The 25,974-nt window shown below is 48.3% G+C and overlaps 1 protein-coding gene across 5 annotated transcripts in view; it reads right to left on the reverse strand.

Moving 5' to 3' along the window:
- Positions 1 to 25,974, reverse strand: part of LOC134936181 (retinitis pigmentosa 1-like 1 protein) — a 77,701-nt gene that overhangs the window by 49,973 nt on the left and 1,754 nt on the right. For all 5 annotated transcript variants that reach the window (XM_063931115.1, XM_063931113.1, XM_063931112.1 and 2 more), the window contains exons 2-4: positions 25,322 to 25,358; positions 17,824 to 18,008; positions 14,729 to 16,225 (exon numbers count right to left, since the gene is read on the reverse strand). In XM_063931115.1, the coding sequence (XP_063787185.1) occupies positions 14,729 to 16,225; positions 17,824 to 18,008; positions 25,322 to 25,346 (1,707 nt within the window). In that variant the 5' untranslated portion in view covers positions 25,347 to 25,358. The remainder of the gene's footprint in view (positions 1 to 14,728; positions 16,226 to 17,823; positions 18,009 to 25,321; positions 25,359 to 25,974) is intronic.

Below are 25,974 nucleotides of genomic sequence, written 5' to 3' on the forward strand. Positions count from 1 at the left end.
TAGCCTGACGACAAGCTGACAGAAATCTGGAGATCGGAACAAAATGCCCTCCAGAATTTGGCCACAAACTGGGATCCGCGGTCAGAGACCACATCAAGTGGCAACCCGTGGAGACGCACAACATGCAGCATAAATAATTCAGACAGGCGTCTGGCTGATGGCAGCCCAACCAGTGGAACGAAGTGCGCCATCTTCGAAAACCTGTCAACGACAACCCAGATGGCTGTCATCCCCGAGGATTTGGGCAAGTCCACCACAAAATCCATTGAAATGTGGGTCCATGGCTTAGATGGGATAGAGAGTGGATGTAATGGGCCAACAGGAACCCCTCTAGGAGTCTTATTTCGGGCACAGATGTCACATGCCCGAACCCACTGATCCACATCCTTAGCCACCGAGGGCCACCACACCGCCCTAGATAGCAGCTCCCGAGTTCTGGCAATACCCGGGTGACCTGCCGACTTCTTGGCATGGAATTCCAGGAACACTCGCTGTCTTAACCTAGGAGGCACAAACAAAAGACCTACCGGAAGGTCTGGAGGAGCCTGCTCCTGTGCTCTAAGGACTAATGATAAGAGGTCCTGGGTAATGCCCACTTTAATACATGATGGGGAAACAATGGGCAACGGCTCCTCGGTGGTCTCCTGGATTGGAGCAAAACTCCGCGAGAGCGCATCAGCCTTGATGTTTTTTGACCCAGGGCGATATGTTATCAAAAAATTAAAGCGAGCAAAAAACAAAGCCCATCGTGCCTGCCTGGCATTGAGACGCTTCGCTGACTCTAAATATGCCAGATTCTTATGGTCAGTGAGAATTGAGACCACAAACTTAGCCCCCTCAAGCCAGTGTCTCCACTCCTCGAGTGCATCCTTAATAGCCAACAATTCCCGGTTACCCACGTCATAATTCATCTCGGCAGGCGAAAATTTACGGGAAAAGTAAGCACAGGGATGAAGGCGATTATCAGACACTCCCATCTGAGAAAGCACTGCCCCAATACCCATCTCAGAGGCATCCACCTCCACCACAAAAGGACGCTCTGGATCTGGGTGTCGCAGCACCTTGGCCGAAACAAATGCCCTTTTGAGACGGGCAAAAGCCGCTTTAGCCTCACAAGACCAGTGAGCAACATCCGCCCCTTTCTTAGTGAGTGCCACCAAGGGCGCCACTATAGACGAAAATCCAGCGATAAATCGTCTATAAAAATTCGCAAAGCCCAGGAAACGCTGAAGCGCCTTCAAACTAGTGGGCTGCACCCAATCCAGGACTGCCTGTACCTTGGAACCCTCCATTTGGAAACCTTCTGGGGAGATAATATATCCTAGAAATGCGATTTGCTGAACTTCAAATTCGCACTTCTCCAGCTTCGCCCCAAGCCGGTGGTCTCTGAGTTTCTGGAGGACTAAGCGTACATGCTTCCGATGTTCCTCCAGGGAATGGGAGAAGATTAGGATGTCATCTAAGTATACAACTAAGAATCTATCCAAATATTCCCTGAGCACATCATTCATGAAATCCTGGAAGACTGCCGGGGCATTACAGAGCCCAAAAGGCATCACCAAATATTCATAATGCCCTGAGTGGGTATTAAAGGCAGTCTTCCATTCATCCCCCTCTCTTATTCGGATTAGATTGTACGCACCGCGTAGGTCAATCTTAGAAAAAATGGTGGCAGTACGAAGCTGGTCAAACAAGACCGAAATGAGAGGCAGTGGGTATGAGTTTTTAATCGTGATACGGTTCAATTCCCTGAAGTCGATGCAGGGTCGCAACGAACCGTCCTTTTTACCCACGAAGAAGAACCCCGACCCAACTGGAGACTGTGAAGGTCTGATAAATCCCTTAGCCAAGTTCTCCTGAATGTACTCTGCCATAGCCTGAGTCTCAGGACGTGACAGGGAGTACAACCTGCTCTTGGGAAGCTTAGCATTTGGCAACAAATCAATGGCACAGTCATAGGGGCGATGGGGAGGTAGTACCTCTGCAACTTTTTTGGAGAACACATCCGCAAAATCTGCATAACACCCTGGCAATCCTGGCAAACTTAGCTGCGAGAGCCTGACTGGAAGGCTCAAGCAACTCCTGAAACAATCAGTACCCCAACTAAGAATCTCCCCAGAGACCCAGTCAAATTGAGGATTGTGGGCCCTTAACCAGGGTAACCCCAACACCAATGGGGCAAAAGTACAGACAGTCACATAAAAGGACAATTTTTCAGAGTGTGTGGCTCCAATAAACAAAGAAATCTGGCTAGTGCAAGAGGTAATTTTACCTTGGGATAATGGTTCCCCGTTTAACCCACAAATCTCAATTTCCGATGCCAAGGGTACTAAGGGAACAGAGTGTTTCAGGGCGAATTGGCGGTCCATAAAAACCCCGTCGGCCCCACTGTCCACAAAGGCCTCAGTCTTGACAGTTTGACCGAGGATCTTCAAGGTCACCGGAATGATAAAAGTCTTCTTGGGAAATTCTGACTTCTGGCCTGACAGGATATTTCCCATCACCCTCAGGCCCTGAAGTTTTCCGGCTTTTCTGGGCATGATACTACCACATGACCTTTATTCCCACAGTACAAACACAACCCCTGCTGTCTCCTCCGCGTCTTCTCACGCGAGGAGAGGCGGGTAGCCCCAATCTGCATAGGCTCCTCAGAAAATTCCTCAGAGTCTGAGGTTCCCTTGGGAAGGAAGGAAATCTCAGTCTCCCTTTCAAGCCTACGCTCTCTCAGCCGTCTATCCATCCGGATGGATAACTGCATGAGCTGATCCAAGCTATCAGGCAAGGGATATTGTACCAGTTGGTCCTTTATCTGGTTAGAAAGACCTCTTCGATACTGGTGTCTCAGGGCTGGGTCATTCCACTGGGTATCATGGGCCAACCTCCGAAACTCCGTACAGTAAACCTCAACTGGCCTTCGCCCTTGCTTAAGGATCGAAATCTGAGCCTCGGCTGAGGCCGTCTTGTCAGGGTCATCATACAACATGCCCAGTGCCGTAAAAAAAGCATCAACACTTTTAAGCGACGGACAGTCAGGCTGCAACCCATATGCCCAGACCTGTGGGTCTCCTTGTAGCAAGGAAATCACTATGCCCACCCGCTGAATCTCCGACCCAGAAGACTGAGGCCTAAGCCGGAAGTATAGCTTGCAGCTCTCCTTGAAACAAAAGAACTGCGAGCGATCTCCAGAAAAACGATCCGGGAGATTTACTTTCGGCTCCTTAACCCCTGCAGGTGCTGCTGCTGCGGGAGCTCCGCCAGCAGCCTGGGAGGTGTGCATTTTAATGGACAAATCATTAAATTGTCGAGTCAGGACCTGCACCTGATCGACCACCTGTTGCAACGTATTTTGAGGGGTATGCTCCATATTCCCACAAAATTTCAACAGGAGTATTAGGCTGCTGAATATGTTATGCACACCAGTGCCTGCAGGAAAGTACTGGTGTCAGAACTGTTATGCACTCCAGTGTCTGCAGGAATGTACTGGTGTTTGAACTGTTATGCAAAACAAATGGACTCACAGACAAACTGGGGAATATGACATAACGTACACAGAAGGTAATAGGGTAACAAAATACACACAAAGTGAACAGAGAAGCCCAGAGGCTAAGGAACTGGGTATCTCCCTTGTATTAGAACTGCACAGATGGAAAAAGCAAGATGTTGTGTTTTAATACGTAGAGAACCCGAAATGCTGTTGCTAAGGGCAACAGCAAAACCCTAAAGGGTTACCAACGGGTGTGGCAGTAAACTCCTTGGTCAGAGATGGAATGATAGACACAAGGAGAGTCTCCACAATCCTATTTCTCACTTGCAGTGCACAGGTTTTAGCTTACTGCCACTAAACTGACCCCTGACACCTAGCACAGTGAGACAGGATTAGACAGGCAAGTCTTAGAATACAGCCGCAAACTTGCTAAGTTCACAGAGTAGTAACAGAACCCCAGCAAGCTAAACGACTGACTCCAGACTTACTGCTAGGTCTGGATTGGCAGAGTGTAATACCAAATCCCCAGGCCTATTTGCAGTAAGCAACAAACAAATACAAAGCTACACAGTACTGGCTAACTTTCATGAACTGACTAACCAACAAAGATTCAGCAGCATCTGCTTACCCTGAAAAGAGGCCTTATAAAGCAGGTGCTGTCCACGCCCCACTCAGACCTCACAGACTGTGAGCACAAAAACCAGCACCGGATCCCCTGCCGTGCACAGAGCCTATAACCACTGCACAGCAAAAGACCCGAACCGGAGTATCAGCTGCGCTCAGGTTACTCCACTAGCACTTGTCTCCCGGTTGCCATGACGACGTGGCAGCACAGGGCAGGAGACCCTAACAGGTTCCTACTTCTGCCCCCTAAGTCCCACGAAGCAGGGAGACTGTTGCCAGCAGTCCTCCCTGAAAATAAAAAACCTAACATAAGTCTTTCAGAGAAACTCAGTAGAGCTCCCCTGGAGTGCATCCAGTCTACCTGGGCACATTTTCTAAACTGAGGTCTGGAGGAGGGGCATAGAGGGAGGAAAAAGGCAATTGGTTTCCCCCAGCACCCTGAATGATAACCGTAACCAGATATAAATCCCACATGATAATAGAATTCAGAGATCTTCGTTACACATATTTGCGCAAATGTGTGAATAAGCCCCAAAGCCGCATCAAGGCGTCTCTGTATATTTGGGGTCCCTAGCGCTATATCTAGGTGCAGGGTGTGGCACCCCAAAACACCAGCATAAGCCAGAAAGCCCAGCGTAGCATACCAGTGAAAAAACTATGGGGGTAATTCCAAGTTGATCGCAGCAGGATTTTTGATAGCAATTGGGCAAAACCATGTGCACTGCAGGGGAGGCAGATATAACATGTGCAGAGAGAGTTAGATTTGGGTGGGTTATTTTATTTCTGTGCAGGGTAAATACTGGCTGCTTTATTTTTACACTGCAAATTAGATTGCAGATTGAATACACCCCACCCAAATCTAACTCTCTCTGCACATGTTATATCTGCCTCCCCTGCAGTGCACATGGTTTTGCCCAATTGCTATCAAAAATCCTGCTGCGATCAACTTGGAATTACCCCCTATAGTGTTAATAAATTAGTATTTAGGAAGCCGAAGCTATAGAGACAGTGATACAAAAATGAAATGCAATTAAAATAGAGAAATAGTGTTAAGAAATTAATAAGTGAAAAGTGTTAATAGAATGTAAAGGTATGCCACACTAAAGCCATCCAGCTCAGCCAGTCCAGAGGCACCACACCTCACACCTCCATTACCCCAATCTGGGTCTAAGATTAACCAGCAAGGAGCCACATGATAATGGCTCCTTACTACAATATGTCTAATCTAAGAGCTACCTACCATTGGAGCAACCCCATAATGTTCCATGTGGCATGTCAGGGCCTGCACCTTCTCCTAATGCAGGAACCTCTCTGCCTCTCACAACAAACATATATATTGGTAGATGCTCAATTAGCTTAGTGATATCATTCAGGTGCTCGAAAGGGAGGGGTATTTCTGAGCAAGAAAAAAGGCAATTGGTTTCCCCCAGCACCCTGAATGATAACCGTAACCAGATATAAATCCCACATGATAATAGAATTCAGAGATCTTCGTTACACATATGTGTAACGAAGATCTCTGAATTCTATTATCATGTGGGATTTATATCTGGTTACGGTTATCATTCAGGGTGCTGGGGGAAACCAATTGCCTTTTTTCTTGCTCAGAAATACCCCTCCCTTTCGAGCACCTGAATGATATCACTAAGCTTATTGAGCATCTACCAATATATATGTTTGTTGTGAGAGGCAGAGAGGCTCCTGCATTAGGAGGAGGTGCAGGCCCTGACATGCCACATGGAGCATTATGGGGTTGCTCCAATGGTAGGTAGCTCTTAGCTTAGACATATTGTAGTAAGGAGCCATTATCATGTGGCTCCTTGCTGGTTAATCTTAGACCCAGTTTGGGGTAATGGAGGTGTGAGGTGTGGTGCCTCTGGACTGGCTGAGCTGGATGGCTTTAGTGTGGCATACCTTTACATTCTATTAACACTTTTCACTTATTAATTTCTTAACACTATTTCTCTATTTTAATTGCATTTCATTTTTGTATCACTGTCTCTATAGCTTCGGCTTCCTAAATACTAATTTATTAACACGATAGTTTTTTCACTGGTATGCTACGCTGGGCTTTCTGGCTTATGCTGGTGTTTTGGGGTGCCAAACCCTGCACCTAGATATAGCGCTAGGGACCCCAAATATACAGAGACGCCTTGATGCGGTTTGGGGCTTATTCACACATTTGCGCAAATATGTGTAACGAAGATCTCTGAATTCTATTATCATGTGGGATTTATATCTGGTTACGGTTATCATTCAGGGTGCTGGGGGAAACCAATTGCCTTTTTTCTTGCTCAGAAATACCCCTCCCTTTCGAGCACCTGAATGATATCACTAAGCTTATTGAGCATCTACCAATATATATGTTTGTTGTGAGAGGCAGAGAGGTTCCTGCATTAGGAGGAGGTGCAGGCCCTGACATGCCACATGGAGCATTATGGGGTTGCTCCAATGGTAGGTAGCTCTTAGCTTAGACATATTGTAGTAAGGAGCCATTATCATGTGGCTCCTTGCTGGTTAATCTTAGACCCAGATTGGGGTAATAGAGGTGTGAGGTGTGGTGCCTCTGGACTGGCTGAGCTGGATGGCTTTAGTGTGGCATACCTTTACATTCTATTAACACTTTTCACTTATTAATTTCTTAACACTATTTCTCTATTTTAATTGCATTTCATTTTTGTATCACTGTCTCTATAGCTTCGGCTTCCTAAATACTAATTTATTAACACTATAGTTTTTTCACTGGTATGCTACGCTGGGCTTTCTGGCTTATGCTGGTGTTTTGGGGTGCCACACCCTGCACCTAGATATAGCGCTAGGGACCCCAAATATACAGAGACGCCTTGATGCGGCTTTGGGGCTTATTCACACATTTGCGCAAATATGTGTAACGAAGATCTCTGAATTCTATTATCATGGATTTATATCTGGTTACGGTTATCATTCAGGGTACTGGGGGAAACCAATTGCCTTTTTTCTTGCTCAGAAATACCCCTCCCTTTCGAGCACCTGAATGATATCACTAAGCTAATTGAGCATCTACCAATATATATGTTTGTTGTGAGAGGCAGAGAGGTTCCTGCATTAGGAGGAGGTGCAGGCCCTGACATGCCACATGGAGCATTATGGGGTTGCTCCAATGGTAGGTAGCTCTTAGCTTAGACATATTGTAGTAAGGAGCCATTATCATGTGGCTCCTTGCTGGTTAATCTTAGACCCAGATTGGGGTAATGGAGGTGTGAGGTGTGGTGCCTCTGGACTGGCTGAGCTGGATGGCTTTAGTGTGGCATACCTTTACATTCTATTAACACTTTTCACTTATTAATTTCTTAACACTATTTCTCTATTTTAATTGCATTTCATTTTTGTATCAGTCTCTATAGCTTCGGCTTCCTAAATACTAATTTATTTACACTATAGTTTTTTCACTGGTATGCTACGCTGGGCTTTCTGGCTTATGCTGGTGTTTTGGGGTGCCACACCCTGCACCTAGATATAGCGCTAGGGACCCCAAATATACAGAGACGCCTTGATGCGGCTTTGGGGCTTATTCACACATTTGTGCAAATATGTGTAACGAAGATCTCTGAATTCTATTATCATGTAGGATTTATATCTGGTTACGGTTATCATTCAGGGTGCTGGGGGAAACCAATTGCCTTTTTTCTTGCTCAGAAATACCCCTCCCTTTCGAGCACCTGAATGATATCACTAAGCTAATTGAGCATCTACCAATATATATGCATAGAGGGAGGAGCCAGTTCACACCCCTGAAAAGTCTTAAAGTGCCCATGGCTCCTGCGGAACCGTCTATACCCCATGGTACTGAAGTGGACCCCAGCATTCTCTAGGACGTATGAGAAAATAATAATTCTTATAAGGAGCATGGAGCAGTAGGTTAGAATGAGAACTGGAAAGCTTTGATGAAGAAGTGGGGCTTGAGAGCATGTTTGAAGTTTTGTAGAGAGGTGAAGAGCCTGATAAGCAACGGGAGAGAGTTCCAGAGGTAGGGAGCAGCACTGACAGAATATTGGAGGTGACAGTGGGTAATCAGCTGGGAGGAGAGGCGGCATTCATTTGTGAAGCAAGGGCGGGAGCGTGAAGAGAAATGAGGTCAGATGTAAATTGGAGAGGAATGGGTGAGGGCTTTGTGAGTGTGAGAAGCTTGAATTGGGTTCTGAAGGGAAGCCAGTGTAGGGCTTGTAGGAGAGGGAAGGCAGAGGTAATACGTTTGGAGAGGAAGATGAGCCGGGCAGCAGCACTGAGGACAGATTGCAGTGGAGAGAGGTAGGAGACAAGGAGGCCAGATAAGAGAAGGTTACAGCAGACCAATGGAGGAGTTAGGGATAAGTTAAAAGAAAGATGATGGTAAGAAAGGGAGAATGGGGAATTGGTTAAGTCAACGATATCACAATGGTGAGTGAAAACCAGATTAAGTGAGTGCCCACTCACAGGGTATGGTGAGGAGATCCGATGAGGAGACCAAATGATGAAGTGAGGGTAAGGAGTTTATAGGCAGTGGGATAGGGATATTAAAGTCACCTAAGATGAGGGAGGGAAAGTCTGAAGGGTGGAAGTGGGGGAGCCAGGAAATAAAGTTGTCAAGGAATTTGTAGATAGGGCCAAGGGAAAGATAAATGGCAGTTACTTGTAGGTGACTGGGTTGGAACCTGAAAGAAAGAGAATGAAAGGAATGGTTCTGAGGGTATGAGTTGGATGGAGCAGGATGAATTAGAAGTACACTACACCACCATCACCATGCTGACCCCCAGAGCAAGGAGTATGAGAGATTGCAAGGTCACCAGAGGATTCGGTGATGGCTAGGAGATTCAGGGGCCCAGTTATCATTGTATATTTGCAGCTATATCCCCAAAAACACCAGTTTTCAGGAGTTAGCCGCAAATAATAGGATTTTAATACGTACCGGTAAATCCTTTTCTCTTAGTCCGTAGAGGATGCTGGGGATGCTTCAAGAACCATGGGGTATAGACGGGATCCGCAGGAGACATGGGCACACTATAAGACTTTGAATGGGTGTGAACTGGCTCCTCCCTCTATGCCCCTCCTCCAGACTCCAGGAACTGTGCCCAGGGAGACGGACATTTAGAGGAAAAGGATTTATTTAATTAATAAATCCCCAGGAGGAGCCCACCTTTCTGGTAGAATGGGCTTTCACCGACTTCGGTAACGGCAATCCTGCCGTAGAATGAGCCTGCTGAATCGTATTACAGATCCAGCGCGCAATAGTCTGCTTAGAAGCAGGAGCCCCAATCTTGTTGGGAGCCCACAGGACAAACAGAGCCTTTGTTTTCCTAATCTGACCCATTCTGGCAACATAGATTTTCAAAGCTCTGACCACATCGAGAGACTTCGATTCCGCCAAGGCGTCAGTAGCCACTGGCACCACAATAGGCTGGTTCACATGAAATTATGAAACCACTGTAGGCAGAAATTGCTGACGAGTTCTCAACTCCGCTCTATCAGCATGGAAGATTAAATAGGGGCCTTTGTGAGACAAAGCTGTCAACTCAGACACCCGCCTTGCGGACGCCAAGGCCAACAACATGACTACTTTCCAAGTAAGGAATTTTAACTCAACCTTACGCAAAGGTTCAAACCAATGAGACTGCAGGAACTGCAATACCACATTAAGATCCCACGGTGCCACAGGAGGCACACATGGAGGTTGGATGTGCAGCACGCCCTTCACGAAGGCCTGAACATCTGGAAGGGAGGCCAATTCTTTCGGAAAGAAGATTGATAAGGCCGAAATTTGTACTTTAATGGAGCCTAACTTTAGGCTTGCATCCACTCCTGCTTGCAAAAAATGGAGCAAACACCCCAGCTGAAATTCTTCCGTAGGAGCCTTCTTGGATTCACACCAAGACACATATTTCCTCCAAATACGGTGGTAATGCTTCGCCGTTACTTCTTTTCTAGCCTGGGAATGACTTCACTGGGAATACCCTTCCGGGCTAGGATCTGGCGTTCAACCGCCATGCCGTCAAACGTAGCCACGGTAAGTCTTGATACACGCACGGCCCCTGTTGTAACAGGTCCTCCCGTAGAGGCAGAGGCCAGGGATCTTCTATGAGCAACTCCTGAAGATCTGGATACCAGGCCCTTTTTGGCCAATCCGGAACAATGAGTTTCGCCTGAACCCTTGTTCTTCTTATAATCTTTATCACCTTTGGAATGAGTGGAAGTGGAGGGAACACATAGACCGATGGAAACACCCACGGTGTCACTAGGGCGTCCACCGCTATTGCTTGAGGGTCCCTTGACCTGGAACAATATCTCTGAAGTTTCTTGTTGAGGCGGGACGCCATCATGTCTATTTAAGGAATTCCCCAATGACTTGTCACTTCTGCAAAAACCTCTTGATGAAGACCCCACTCTCCTGGATGGAGATCGTGTCTGCTGAGGAAGTCCGCTTCCCAGTTGTCCACTCCTGGAAGAAGACCGCTGACAGAGCGCTTGCATGTCTTTCCGCCTAGCGAAGAACTTTTGTGGCTTTGGCCATCGCCGCTCTGCTCTTTGTTCCGCCCTGGCGGTTTATGTACGCCACTGCTGTTATGTTGTCTGACTGAATCAAGACGGGCAGACCGCGAAGAAGATGTTCCGCATGCAGAATGCCGTTGTAAATGGCCCTTAATTCCAGAATGTTTATGTGCAGACAAGCTTCCTGGCTTGACCATTTTCCCTGAAAATTTCTCCCCTGTGTGACTGCTCCGCAGCCTCGGAGGCTTGCATCTGTGGTCACCAGGATCCAATCCTGAATCCCGAACCTGCGTCCCTCCAGAAGGTGAGAACTGTGCAGCCAAGGGAGGGAGATCCTGGTCCTGGAAGATAGGATTGTTTTCCGGTGCATGTCCAGGTGAGACCCGGACCACTTGTCCAACAGGTCCCACTGAAACACCCTGGCATGGAACCTGCCATATGGTATGGCCTCGTAGGCCGCCACCATCTTCCCCAGCAACCGAGTGCATTGAAGAATCGACACTTTTGCTGGTTTCAGAATCTGTTTTACCATGTTCTGTATTTCCAGAGCCTTTTCCACTGGAAGAAAAACTCTCTGCAATTCTGTATCCAGAATCATACCCAGGAACGACAGCCGTGTCGTCGGAATCAACTGTGATTTTGGCAAGTTTAGGAGCCAACCATGTTGTTGCAGAATCGTCAGCGAAAGCGCAACATTTTTCAGCAATTGCTCCTTGGATCTCGCCTTTATAAGAAGATCGTCCAAGTACGGGATAATTGTGATTCCCTGCTTGCGCAGGAGAACCATCATTTCCGCCATAACCTTGGTGAAAATCCTAGGAGCCGTGGACAGACCAAACGGCAACATCTGAAATTGGTAATGACAATCCTGAACAGCAAACCTCAGGTATGCCTGATGTGGAGGATATATGGGGACATGTAAGTAGGCATCCTTTATGTCGACCGACACCATAAAATCCCCCTCCTCCAGACTGGAGATCACTGCTCGGAGAGATTCCATCTTGAATTTGATTTTTTTTAGAAAGAAATTGAGGGATTTTAGGTTCAGAATCGGTCTGACTGAGCCATCCGGCTTCGGGACCACGAACAGGCTCGAATAAAAGCCTTCCCCCTGTTGTGACGGGGGTACCGTGACAATGACTTGATTTTGACACAGCTTTAGTATTGCTGCGCATACTACCTCCCTTTCTAGAAGAGAAGCTGGCAAGGCCGATGTGAAAAATCGGTGAGGGGGCACGTCTTGAAACTCTAATTTGTACCCTTGGGTTACTATTAGCTAATATCCAAGGATCCAGGTCCGAGTGCACCCAGACCTGACTGAAAAGTTTGAGACGTGCCCCCACCGGTGCAGACTCCCGCAGAGGAGCCCCAGCGTCATGCGGTGGATTTGGTAGAAGCCGGAGAGGACTACTGCTCTTGGGAACTTGCCACGGCATGTGACCTCTTTCCCCTTCCTCTTCCCATCGCAGTAAGGAAGGACGACCCTCGTCCTTTTTTGAATTTTTTGGGCCGAAAGGACTACATCTGATAGTGGGGCGTTTTCTTTTGTTGTGCAGGAACATAAGGCAAAAATTAAGACTTAGCAATTAGGAAAATTAAGACTTACCCGCGATAGCCGTAGATACCAGGTCAGTGAGGCCGTCACCAAACAAGACACTACCGTTAAACGGTAAAGACTCCATTGCCTTCTTAGAGTCAGCATCAGCATTCCATTGATGAATCCACAATGCTCTCCTAGCCGAGACTGCCATGGCATTGGCCCTTGATCCCAAAAGGCCAATATCCCTTACAGATTCTTTTAAATATGCTGCAGTGTCCCTGATATGACCCAGAGTCAAAAGCACGCTATCCCTGTCTAGGGTATCTATCTCAGATGACAAGTTCCCTGCCCACTTTTCAGTAGCGCTACTCACCCATGCCGATGCAACGGCAGGCCTGAGTAGCGAACCCGTAGTGACATAAATGGATTTTATTGTATTTTCCTGCTTACGATCCGCAGGATCCTTTAGGGCTGCCGTGTCAGGAGACGGGAAGCGCTACCTTTTTGGACAGACGCGAAAGAGCTTTGTCCACCGTGGGGGTTGACTCCCACTTTTCCTGTACCTTCTTGTCAGGATTTTCCCAAGCCTTTTCAAAAAGAGCGGTCAGTTCATGAGGAGGAAACGTTACCTCAGGTTTCTTTCCTTTAAACATACAGACCCTTGTATCAGGAACAGCAGGGTCCTCCGTGATATGTAATACTTCTTTTATCGTCACATTCATGTACCGAATGCTCTTAGCCAGTTTAGGATTCAATCTGGCATCACTATAGTCGACACTGGAATCAGAGTCCGTGTCGGTATCTATCATGTATCTGGGTAAATGCACGTTTCTGGGACCCCGACGGGGTCTGAGTTTGGGACAACGCATCCTCCATGGATTTTCTCCATGTCAGGTTTTTAGACTCAGATTTATCTAATCTCTTAGTCAACCGAGCCACATTTGCATTCAAAACACTCAACATATCTACCCAATCAGCCGTCGCCGGTGCCGACACAGTCACTCCCACAGCCTTTTCTGTCCCCACTCCAGTCTCCTCCTGGGAAGAGCACTCAGCCTCAGACATGTCGACACACACATACCGACACCCACAACCACACTGGGGCTATAGGAGACAGACCCACAACAAAGCCTGTTAGAGGGACACAGAGGGAGTTCTGCCAGCTCACAACCCAGCGCCTATCCCGGTTCTGAAGCGAGTAAGTTACTGCCCAGACCTGTTAGAGCTTTTACTTTCCAATAATTAGCACCAAATCAGTTCTGCCCCCCCCCCCCGTTTTGCACCCTGTTACTTGTACAGCAGTGTGGGAGGCCAGGCTCAGCGTCTCTGCAGCTTCTGTGAAGAGAAAATGGCGCTGGTGAGGGCTAAGCCACGCCCCCTTCATGGCACGCTTCAGTCCCGCTTAATTATACATCTTTATACTGGCGGGGATCCGTAATTAGTGCCCAGGCACTTTATACACTTTCCGCCAGTCGCTTAATTGAGGATTTATGCTGCCCAGGGCGCCCCCCCTGCGCCCTGCAGTGCCGTTTGTATGTGGGAGCATGGCGCGCAGCGCGGTACCTCAAAAAAGCTGTCTTCTGCCATCGCTGAAGTCTTCTGTTCTTCTTCTACTCACCCGGCTTCTGTCTTCTGGCTCAGCAAGAGGGGTGACGGTGCGGCTCCGGGAACGAGCAGCTAGGCGCACTAAGTGATCGACCCTCTGGAGCTAATGGTGTCCAGTAGCCTAAGAAGCAGAGCCCTTGAACTCACAGAAGTAGGTCTGCTTCTCTCTCCTCAGTCCCACGATGCAGGGAGCCTGTTGCCAGCAGGTCTCCCTGAAAATAATAAACCTAAGTCTTTTTTTCTGAGAAACTCTGGAGAGCTCCTCAGTGTGCATCCAGTCTCACTGGGCACAGAATCTAACTGGAGTCTGGAGGAGGGGCATAGAGGGAGGAGCCAGTTCACACCCATTCAAAGTCTTATAGTGTGCCCATGTCTCCTGCGGATCCCGTCTATACCCCATGGTTCTTGAAGCATCCCCAGCATCCTCTAGGACGTATGAGAAATTAAGTATCCCCCGAATATAAGAAGGAGGGACCTCGGCAGATATCTTCGTTTCCGAAGCAGCCGCATCCCCCATAAGTTATTATAGAGGATGGGATGCTGCCCGATTTACCAACATCCGGAATGTGATGCATTCCTGATATTGGCCCCCGCAGCTACCACCATCTGAAGATGGCGGTAGCCCATTGTACACATCGCACTTGTAACGGGCAGAGGGTTCCCCCTGAAACCTCCCCGGAAGTGTCCGCTGTGCTTGTGCACATGTATCCGCGCTACTGTCACATGATAAACATCTATGCAGCATTTTGTAGACACGAGACAAGCCTGTATTGTATCATGGGTGACACGGTCGCACAGTGGTTAGCACTGATGTCTCGCTGGGACCTGGGTTCAGTTCTGACCATGGTGTTATCTGCACAGGTTTGCATGTTTTTGCTGTGTTTACCTGCATGCGTGTGATAACAAAATTAACTTGTAAGCTGCATTGTAGCTTTGTAACATGTTGGTGCTATATACATAAAGGATAATAATACCTGGCCAAGCTCACAGAAGCTCTCCTCCAGGGCTCCCAGTAGCTGACTGTCAGGCACGTCTAGGACTGTTGCTGGTTCTCCTGAATCTTCCAACACAGAGCCTCTTCCTTGTACCAGGATTGGGTCTCTTTCATGTGGGGGCGTACAGTCACCTTCACATTGAGGAGTAGGGTTTCCTTCACATTGAGGAATAGGGTTTCCTTCACATTGAGGAGTAGGGTTTCCTTCACATTGAGGAGTAGGGTTTCCTTCACATTGAGGAATAGGGTTTCCTTCACATGGGGGAGTAGGGTCTCTTACACATTGAGGAATAGGGTTTCCTTCACATTGAGGAATAGGGCCTCCTTCACATGGGGTAGGAGGGTCTCCTTCACATGGGGGAGTAGGGTCTCCTTCACATGAGGGAGTAGGGTCTCCTTCACATTGAGGAGTAAGGTCTCCTTCACATTGAGGAGTAGGGTCTCCTTCACATTGAGGAGTAGGGTTTCCTTCACATGGGGGAGTAGGGTCTCCTTCACATGGGGGAGTAGGGTCTCCTTCACATGGGGGAGTAGGGTCTCCTTCACATGGGGGAGTAGGGTCTCCTTCACATTGAGGAGTAGGGTCTCCTTCACATTGAGTAGGGTCTCCTTCACATGGGGGGGCAGGGTCTCCTTCACATCGGGTGGCAGAGTCCCCATCACATGGGGGCATAAGATCTCTCTCACATGGGGGCGCATGTTCTCCTTCACAGGGGGAATTAGGGCATCCTTCATATTGAGGGGTAGGTTCACCTATATATAGATGGGGAGGGTCTCCTTCACATGGGGGGGTAGGGTGTCCTTCATATACGGTAGTAGGGTCTCCTTCACATGGGGGAGCAAGGTCTTTATTGGCTTTTTGATCACGTTTTGGTGACAGTAAAACCATCAATTTCTGATCATGGGAAAAGTTCAGACCCTGCTCCGGTAAATTCTCTCCCCAGTCTGAAAAGCAGGATGTGTTCCTTATGCCCTGAGTATCCTGTGGATCGGGCTGGGATTTATCTGTCTGTATCGGGGAAAGAGTCTGTGGAATACTCGTGCTCGGCTCTGCGTCCAGGGGCAGCTGGACATGTACATTGGACACGGCTGATAAAACGGGGCTCAGCTCTAGTGTCATTGCGTTGTCTCCTTCTAGGCAGGAACGTTTAGTATGTAAGCCGGATAAGGATGTTATGGCGGATGTCCATTCGCTGCACGTGCCAATCAGCGACACTTCAGGGTATGTCTCGCAGGTGCCACTTTCAGGCAGATTGAGCAACGTAACACAGGGGCTGCACTCCACAGACCTATCTCGGACTTGGTCTACAGTAGAGGACTGAGTGGTTTCCGCGAAGGACGTCACATGTAGGGCTGAGCTGCCTTCACCATCAGTTCCTTTGCGGTCCCCCTGGTGGCAGGTTGGGAGCACTGCAGAGAGCGGCCATGAAGAAGACACGTTCAGATTATTGGGGTGCAGCGGATCTTCGATGGTAGCCTTAACAATAAATAAGAACATTTTCCATTGAGACATTTTGTGTTGTAACATAATTTTTTAATACCCTTAGTGATTCTCTACAACAAAGTTACCACACATCCAAGATCCTTCATCTCTCTAGAACATGCTTCTCTCTGTTCCTCCATTCGTTCCCCCACAAGTAGTGCAGTTCCCATCATGAGGTGAGTCAAGAATCTCGTCTCTCGGAGCAGAGAGTCTTTCCTGCCTCGCCTCCTCTCACACCCTGGGCCTAATTCAGAGTTGATCGCAGCAGCAAATTTGTTAGCAGTTGGGCAAAACCATGGGGGTCATTCAGACTTGATCGCACGCTAGGTTTTTTCGCTGCGATCAGGTCCAAACTGCGCATGCAAAGCGGATCGTTGCTGAGCGATGGATTTAACGAAGAATCCATTCGCACAGCCGATCGCAAGGAGATTGACAGGAAGAAGGATTTTGTGGGTGTCAACTGACCGTTTTCTGGGAGTTGTTGGAAAAATGCAGGCGTGTCCAAGCATTTGCAGGGTGGGTGTCTGACGTCAATTCCGGGCCCGGACGGGCTGAAATGATCGCAGCGGGTGAGTAAGTTCTGAGCTACTCAGAAACTGCACAAAACTTTTTTGTACCACTCGGCTGCACATGCGATCGCACACTTGCAAAGCAAAAATACACTCCCCCATAGGCGGCGACTATCTGATCGCAGCGCTGCAAAAAATAGCTAGCGAGCGATCAGGTCTGAATTAGGCCCCATGTGCACTGCAGGGGGGGGCAGATGTAACATGTGCAGAGAGAGTTAGATTTGGGTGGGGTGTGTTCAAACTGAAATCTAAATTGCAGTGTAAAAATAAAGCAGCCAGTATTTACCCTGCCCAGAAACAATATAACCCACCCAAATCTAACGCTCTCTGCACATGTTATATCTGCCCCACCTGCAGCGCACATGGGGCCTAATTTAGACCTGATCGCTCACTAGGGTTTTTTTGCACTGCTGCGAGCAGAGAGTCGCTGCCTATAGGGGAGTGTATTTTAGCTGTGCAAGTGTGCGATCAAATGTGCAGCCGAGCGGTACAAAAAAGTTTGTGCAGTTTCTGAGTTGCCCAGAACTAACTCAGCCACCGTAATCACTTCAGCCTGTCCAGGCCAGGACTTGACGTCAGATACCCGCCCTGCAAACGCTTGGACGCGCCTGCATTTTTCCAAACACTCCCAGAAAACAGTTGCCACCCACAAACGCCTTCTTCCTGTCAATCTCCTTGCGATCGGCTGTGCGAATGGATTCTTCGTACAATCCATTGCACAGCAACGATCCGCTTTGTACCCGTGCGACGCGCCTGCGCATTGCGGTGCATACGCAGTTATGACCTGATCGCAGCGAAAAAACCTAGCGTGCGTTCAGGTCTGAATAACCCCCATGGTTTTGCCCAACTGCTAACAAATTTGCTGCTGCGATAAACTCTGAATTACCCCCTCTATCTCATCCCTCCCTCCACTCTGGCATTCTCCATACAGTCACTGCAGGAGGACGCGTACTGTGATTGTCTAGTTATTGTTATATATTTATGTATTGATGAGCGGAGAGACACCACTTTAGAGAAACACACCAACCAGGATCCAGGCTGCAGGCCTTCAGGCCGTGACAAGCTCAGCAATAGAGCATCACGTCTCATGTTGTTCTCCTGAGAAGCACCAGCCTGCATCATAGGCTTTTCTGTAGGCTCCTGATACGGAAGACTCTGTTCAGAAGGCTCAGGTTCCAGAGTTGACCCTCCAAGTCTTTTCCTGGCACCTAGCAATAGGAAAGTTTGTGAAAGAGTGAATGTGTGCTTATCGTTCCTTGGTACATTCTATATTCTACATAGAGCACGTAAGTTGCTGTACTTTATCCTAGAAATATACTCGCTTTATACCTCTATCAATACGCTCACCAAAGACACAGGCAGAAGACCGCATGACCTTATGGCTTACTGACTGTACCTGTCGGGCGCTAAATTATGGTGAGAAAAAAAGTTGTTTGAATTAATTAAAGTATGGGCCTGATTTGGATTTGTAAGGAATTGGAGAGCGGCAAGGAAGCATCTGTGCAATGATGTGCAAATAAAAATAAGAATTTACTCACCGGTAATTCTATTTCTCGTAGTCCGTAGTGGATGCTGGGAACTCCGTAAGGACCATGGGGAATAGCGGGCTCCGAAGGAGGCTGGGCACTCTAGAAAGATCTTAGACTACCTGGTGTGCACTGGCTCCTCCCACTATGACCCTCCTCCAAGCCTCAGTTAGGTACTGTGCCCGGACGAGCGTACACAATAAGGAAGGATTTTGAATCCCGGGTAAGACTCATACCAGCCACACCAATCACACCGTACAACTCGTGATATGAAACACAGTTAACAGTATGAAACAATAGAGCCTCTCAACAGATGGCTCAACAATAACCCGATTTAGTTAACAATAACTATGTACAAGTATTGCAGATAAACCGCACTTGGGATGGGCGCCCAGCATCCACTACGGACTACGAGAAATAGAATTACCGGTGAGTAAATTCTTATTTTCTCTAACGTCCTAGTGGATGCTGGGAACTCCGTAAGGACCATGGGGATTATACCAAAGCTCCCAAACGGGCGGGAGAGTGCGGATGACTCTGCAGCACTGAATGAGAGAACTCCAGGTCCTCCTCAGCCAGGGTATCAAATTTGTAGAATTTTGCAAACGTGTTTGCCCCTGACCAAGTAGCTGCTCGGCAAAGTTGTAAAGCCGAGACCTCTCGGGCAGCCGCCCAAGATGAGCCCACCTTCCTTGTGGAATGGGCATTGACAGATTTTGGCTGTGGCAGGCCTGCCACAGTATGTGCAAGCTGAATTGTACTACAAATCCAACGAGCAATAGTCTGCTTAGAAGCAGGAGCACCCAGCTTGTTAGGTGCATATAGGATAAACAGCGAGTCAGATTTTCTGACTCTAGCCGTTCTGGAAACATATATTTTCAGTGCCCTGACAACGTCTAGCAACTTGGAGTCCTCCAAGTCCCTAGTAGCCTAGGCACCACAATAGGCTGGTTCAGGTGAAACGCTGACACCACCTTTGGGAGAAACTGGGGACGAGTCCTCAATTCTGCCCTATCCATATGGAAAATCAAATAAGGGCTTTTACAAGACAAAGCCGCCAACTTTGATACTCGCCTGGCAAAAGCCAAGGCCAATAACATAACCACCTTCCACGTGAGATATTTCAGATCCACGGTTTTTAGTGGTTCAAACCAATGTGATTTTAAGAAACTCAACACCACGTTGAGATCCCAAGGTGCCACAGGAGGCACAAACGGGGGCTGACTCTGCAGCACTCCTTTTTTAAATGTCTGAACTTCAGGTACTGAAGCTAGTTCTTTTTGAAAGAAAATCGACAGAGCCGAGATCTGTACCTTAATGGAACCCAATTTAAGGCCCATAGTCACTCCTGCTTGCAGGAAATGTAGAAATCGACCTAGTTGAAATTCCTCTATTGGGGCCCTTTCGGCCTCACACCATGCAACATATTTTCGCCATATGCGGTGATAATGAGTTGCTGTAACCTCTTTCCTGGCTTTAGTAAGCGTAGGAATGACTTCCTCCGGAATGCCCTTTTCCTTCAGGATCCGGCGTTCAACCGCCATGCCGACAAACGCAGCCGCGGTAAGTCTTGGAACAGACAGGGCCCCTGCTGCCGCAGGTCCTGTCTGAGTGGCAGAGGCCATGGGTCCTCTGATATAAATTCTTGAAGTTCTGGGTACCAAGCTCTTCTTGGCCATCCACGAGTATCGTTCTTACTCCTCGCCTTCTTATTATTCTCAGTACCTTTGGTATGAGAGGCAGAGGGGAGAACACATAAACCGACTGGTACACCCACGGTGTTACCAGAGCGTCCATAGCTATCGCCTGAGGGTCCCTTGACCCGGTGCAATATCTTTTATAGCTTTTTGTTGAGGCGGGACGCCATCATGTCCACCTGTGGCCTTTCCCAATGGTGTACAATCCTATTGGAAGACTTCTGGAGGAAGTCCCCATTCTCCCGGGTGGAGGTCGTGTCTGTTGAGAAGATCTGCTTCCCAGTTGTCCACTCCGGGAATGAACACTGCTGACAGTGCTAACACATGATTTTCCGCCTATCGGAGAATCCTTGTGGCTTCTGCCATCGCCATCCTGCTTCTTGTGCCGCCCTGTTGGTTTACATGGGCGACTGCCGTGATGTTGTCTGATTGGATCAGTACCGGCTGGTTTTGAAGCAGAGGCCTTGCCGGCCTCAGGGCATTGTAAATGGCCCTCAGGTCCAGAATATTTATGTGTAGGGAAATAACCTGACTTGACCAAAGTCCCTGGAAATTTCTTCCCTGTGTGACTGCCTCCCAGCCTCAAAGGCTGGAATCCATGGTCACTAGGACCTAGTCCTGTATGCCGAACCTGCGTCCCTCTTGAAGATGGGCACTCTGCAGCCACCACAGTAGAGATACCCTGGTCCTTGGAGACAGGGTTATCAGCCTATGCATCGGAAGATGCGATCCGGACCACTTGTCCAACAGGTCCCTCTGAAAAGTTCTTGTATGGAACCTGCCTAATGGGATTGCTTCGTAGGAAGCTACCATTTTTCCCAGGACTCGCGTGCAATGATGCACCGCTACCTATTTTGGCTTCAGGAGGTCTCTGACTAGAGATGACAACTCCTTGGCTTTCTCCTCCGGGAGAAACACTATTTCTGGTTTATGTCCAGAACCATCCCCAGGAACAGTAGACGTGTCATAGGAACCAGCTGTGACTTTGGACTGTTTAGAATCCAACCATGCTGTTGTAGCACTTTCCAAAATAGTGCTACCCCGACTACCAACTGCTCCTTGGACCTCGCCCTTATAACGAGATTGTCCAAGTACGGGATAATTACAACTCCCTTTTTTTGAAGGAGTATCAACATTTCGGCCATTACCTTGATAAAACACCCTCGGTGCCATGTACAGTCCAAACGGCAGTGTCTGGACTTGGTAATGGTAATCCTGTACCACAAATCTGAGGTACTCCTGGCGAGGATGGTAAATGGGGACATGCAGGTAAGCATCCTTGATGTCCCAGGATACCATGTAATCCCCCTCGTCCAGGCTTGGAATAACCGCCCTGAGCGATTCCATCTTGAACTTGAATTTTTGTGTTCAAGGATTTTAAATATAAAATGGGTCACACCGAACCATGCGGTTTCGGTACCCCAACCCATGTGGAATAGTAACCCCGTCCTTGTTGAAGTAGGGGCACCTTGAGTATTACCTGCTGGGAATACCGCTTATTAATTGCCTCTAGCACAGCCTCCCTGCCTGAGGGAGTTGTCAGCAAGGCATATTTTAGGAAACGGCTGGGGGGAGACATCTCGAATTCCAGCTTGTACCCCTGAAATACTACTTGAAAGAAACAGGGATCCACCTGTGAGCGAGCCCACTAATTGCTGAAATTTTTGAGACGGCCCCCCACCGTACCTGGCTACACCTGTGGAGCACCCGCGTCATGGTGTGGCCTCACAGGAGGCGGGGGAAGAATCTTGATTCTGGGAACAGGCTGACTGGTGCAGCTTTTTTCCCTCTACCCTTGTCTCTGTACAGAAAGGAAGCGCCATTTGACCCGCTTGCTTTTCTGAAGCCGAAAGGACTGTACCTTTGTCTGTGAGGAAACCTGAGGTAAAATTATTTCTTCCCAGCAGTTGCTGTGGATACGAGGTCCCAGAGACCATCCCCAAATAATTCCTCACCCTTATAAGGCTCTCTATGCGCTTTTTAAGTCAGCATCACCTGTCCAGTGACAGGTCTCTAATACCCTCCTGACAGAATGGACATTACATTTATTTTGGATGCCAGCCGGCAAAATATCCCTCTGGGCATCCCCCATATATAAGACGACGTCTTTAATATGTTTTTATGTTTGCCAACTAGTATCCCTGTTTGACAGGGTCACCGACCACGCTGCAGCAGCACTATCTGCAGGTCTCAGTCTAGTACCTGAGTGTGTAAATACAGACTTCAGGATAGCCTCCTGTTTTTTATCAACAGGTACCTATTAAAGTGGCCGTATCCTAAGACGGCATTGCCACCTTTTTTGACAAACGTGTGAGCGCCTTATCCACCCTAGGGGATATCTCCCAGCGTAACTTATCCACCTGGCGGGAAAGGGTACGCCATCAGTAACTTTTTATAAATTACCAGTTTCTTACCGGGGGGAACCCACGCTTTCACACACTTCATTTATTCATCTGATGGGGGAACAAAACACTGCCTGTTTTTTCTCCCCAAACCTAAAACCCATTTTTAGAGGTGCTTGGGTTAAAGTCAGAAATGTATAACACATTTTTTATTGCCGGGATCACGTCACGGATGTTCCTAGTGGATTGTGTATATGTCTCCACCTTGTCGACACTGGAGTCAGACTCCGTGTCGACATCTGTGTCTGCCATCTGAGAGAGCGGGCGTTTTTGAGCCCCTGATGGCCTTTGAGACGCCTGGGCAGGCGCGGGCTGCGAAGCTGGCTGTCCCACAGCTGTTACGTCATCCACCCTTTTATGTAAGGAGTTGACACTGTCGGTTAATACCTTTCACCTATCCATCCACTCTGGTGTCGGCCCCACAGGGGGCGACATCACATATATCGGCCTCTGTTCTGTCACCATATAAGCCTCCTCATTCAACATGTCGACACAGCCGTACCGACACACCGCAGACACACAGGGAATGCTCTAAACGAGGACAGGACCCACAAAAGCCCTTTGGGGGGACAGAGTAAGAGTATGCCAGCACACACCAGAGCGCTATATATATACAGGGACTAACTGAGTTATGTCCCTAATAGCTTTTATATAATATACTGTATACAGTGCCAATTTTAATGCCCCCCCTCTCTTTTCCCTCTTACTGTACTGTAGAATTGCAGGGAAGAGCCAGGGAGCTTCCCTCCAGCCGAGCTGTGAGGGAAAAATGGCGCCAGTGTGCTGAGGAGATAGGCTCCGCCCCTTTTTCGCGGCCTATTCTCCCGTTTTTTTATGGAATTCTGGCAGGGGTATTTACCTCATATATAGCCCCTGGGGCCATATATTGAGGTATTTTAGCCAGCCAAGGTGTTTTTATTGCTGCCTCAGGGCGCCCCCCCCAGCGCCCTGCACCCTCAGTGACCGGAGTGTGAAGTGTGTGAGAGGAGCAATGGCGCACAGCTGCAGTGCTGTGCGCTACCTTGGTGAAGACAGAGTCTTCATGCCGACGATTTTCCGGACCATCTTCTTGCTTCTGGCTCTGTAAGGGGGACGGCGGAGCGGCTCCGGGACCGAACATCAAGGCTGGGCCTGCGGTCGATCCCTCTGGAGCTAATGGTGTCCAGTAGCCTAAGAAGCCCAATCCGGCTGCAAGCAGGCGAGTTCGCTTCTTCTCCCCTTAGTCCCTCGCTGCAGTGAGCCTGTTGCCAGCAGGTCTCACTGAAAATAACAAATTCTAAGACTATAACTTTCTAAGAGCTCAGGAGAGCCCCTAGTGTGCATCCAACCTCGGCCGGGCACGAAATCTAACTGAGGCTTGGAGGAGGGTCATAGTGGGAGGAGCCAGTGCACACCAGGTAGTCTAAGATCTTTCTAGAGTGCCCAGCCTCCTTCGGAGCCCGCTATTCCCCATGGTCCTTACGGAGTTCCCAGCATCCACTAGGACGTTAGAGAAATACAAATGCAGCAGGAGACATCTGTAGGAGATAGACGCCTCCTGACCGCATCTGCGACATCCGAGGAGTGCTGCGTCTGTGTTTTTAAAAATGGTGCCGGTCGAAAGAGCCTTACAAGGGTCATATATACTCTATGTATCAAAAAGAATTGGACCTGTTGAAATCTCACCGAGTTAGTAGCATAACGTTTCCTAGCACCTCTTGCCATTCCCCCTCTGTAATATCCCCCAAATCTGACACCCACAATGAGTGAAGGTTTCGCAAAGTGGTATTACGAAACGCTGTAAGCAGGCCTACATAAATTATAGATATCAGATGTCTTGACCCCACTTTGCGCAATAAGGTCTTAGTTGGCGAGTCCTGAAGGACCAAATCAATCCCCAGAAATTGCTTGGTAAGGGCATGGCGAAGCTGAAGATACCTGAAAAAGTATGTGTTAGGGAGGGAGAATTCCAATTTTCATGCTGTAATGATTTAAGACCATCGGCACTGTAAAGATGCCCAATTGTTGTCACTCCCTTTGTACCCCAAACTTCCCTGACCTGTAGCCCAGCTAATTCTGAACGTTTATGAGAATGGAATAATGGAATTTCTGGGTCCCAACCTTGGCTCCCAAGCGATATCTCAGCCTGTCTCCATACAAGCAATGCCTGTTTAAGAATTGGAGGCCATCTGCGGGATAAATCCCCATTAAGCAGCAACTGTAGAGGTGTGTGCCCGGTGACACCTTGTCAACCATAATAGATGATAGCTCCTCATTGCCGCTGTTGTGTAACAATGTTCGCACATGGGCCAGATGTGCTGCTAAATAGTATAATCTAAAACCAGGAAGGGCTAGACCACCGTCCCGTTTCGGTCTAGTCAATGTGACTAATTTTAAACGGGGCCTCTTATTAGTTCATAATAAGGAGGAATATGTTATGGTGCGGAGCCATTTTCCCGGTGTTTTGCGCTTGCGCAGTAGGAAAGTCACTGGGAAAATGTCCACCGCACCATTTTCCCTGAGATGTGCGCATGTGCTCTAGGCTCTGGAACCGCGCTTGGGTCCCCTAGTGCCCAGAGCTACAGTGCTGCCAGCTAGAGAGGAGGGTGCCTAGACGGAGCCTGCACACAGGGCTCCTCCTCTCTAGATACGCCCCTGGCGGGATACCTACATTTGCAGCTTTAAATAAAGCTGTGTATGGAAAGGAAAAAAAATAATTCTACTGTATGCCATTATTCAATGAACAGGTGAGGGAAGGCCTTCTGAAACCTATGCTCTGAATAAAAGATGTTGTATAAAGTATACGAGGGTGGACTGTGCCAGGATTTCAGCACTGCATTCACGAGCCAGATACCATTCTCAGAGCACTGCAGGAAGCAGGGGTCCAGCCGTCATATTGCGCAATTCATATCCTCACCTGTCACCCTCTTTTTCTTCTTCATTGCTTTATAGATCTAGAAATAAAAAAGAAACACTTTACATGAAAAGTTGCCTCTCATATACTGGATAGTCAGCTGGTGGCCCCCGAGATGTGGAACCTAGTCCTAGCATAGACCTATGGGTCACCACATCCACCGCCAGCAGGTGTCCATATTTAGCCGTTATACAGCCGGACCTTCGTCACCTTTCCTCCCAGCACGACGCACCAGCAGGATGAACTCATGAGTAAGCAGTGGCTGATTATATTATCTGCATCTTTGCCGGGATATTCTGACTCCTATATAGCCATCTTCACAACAAAATTGTGGACGTTATATATGCGACTTTAACAACTATCCACATTTATGGAATAGTCAACTGAATAAGGTGATTTTTTTGTTTGCCACGTTTGAAAATCACATACACAGAGAGCTTAGGGCAGTGTTTTTCAACCACTGTGCCGTGGCACATTAGTGTGCCCTGAGCAGTCTCCAGGTGTGCCGCCATAGAAGCCACAGCCAGGCCCGTCAGTGTTTTGCAGCTGAGGCCCTGGAACAATCAATACTGGTGGGTTTAGTGGTTGCAGAGCCAGTTCTAGTTTTGGGCCCGGGCAGTGTTGGGCTCTTCTGGCTTTCGAGCGAAGCAAGCCAT

The sequence above is a fragment of the Pseudophryne corroboree genome, chromosome 6 (assembly GCF_028390025.1).
Source record: "Pseudophryne corroboree isolate aPseCor3 chromosome 6, aPseCor3.hap2, whole genome shotgun sequence".
Taxonomy (NCBI): domain Eukaryota; kingdom Metazoa; phylum Chordata; class Amphibia; order Anura; family Myobatrachidae; genus Pseudophryne; species Pseudophryne corroboree.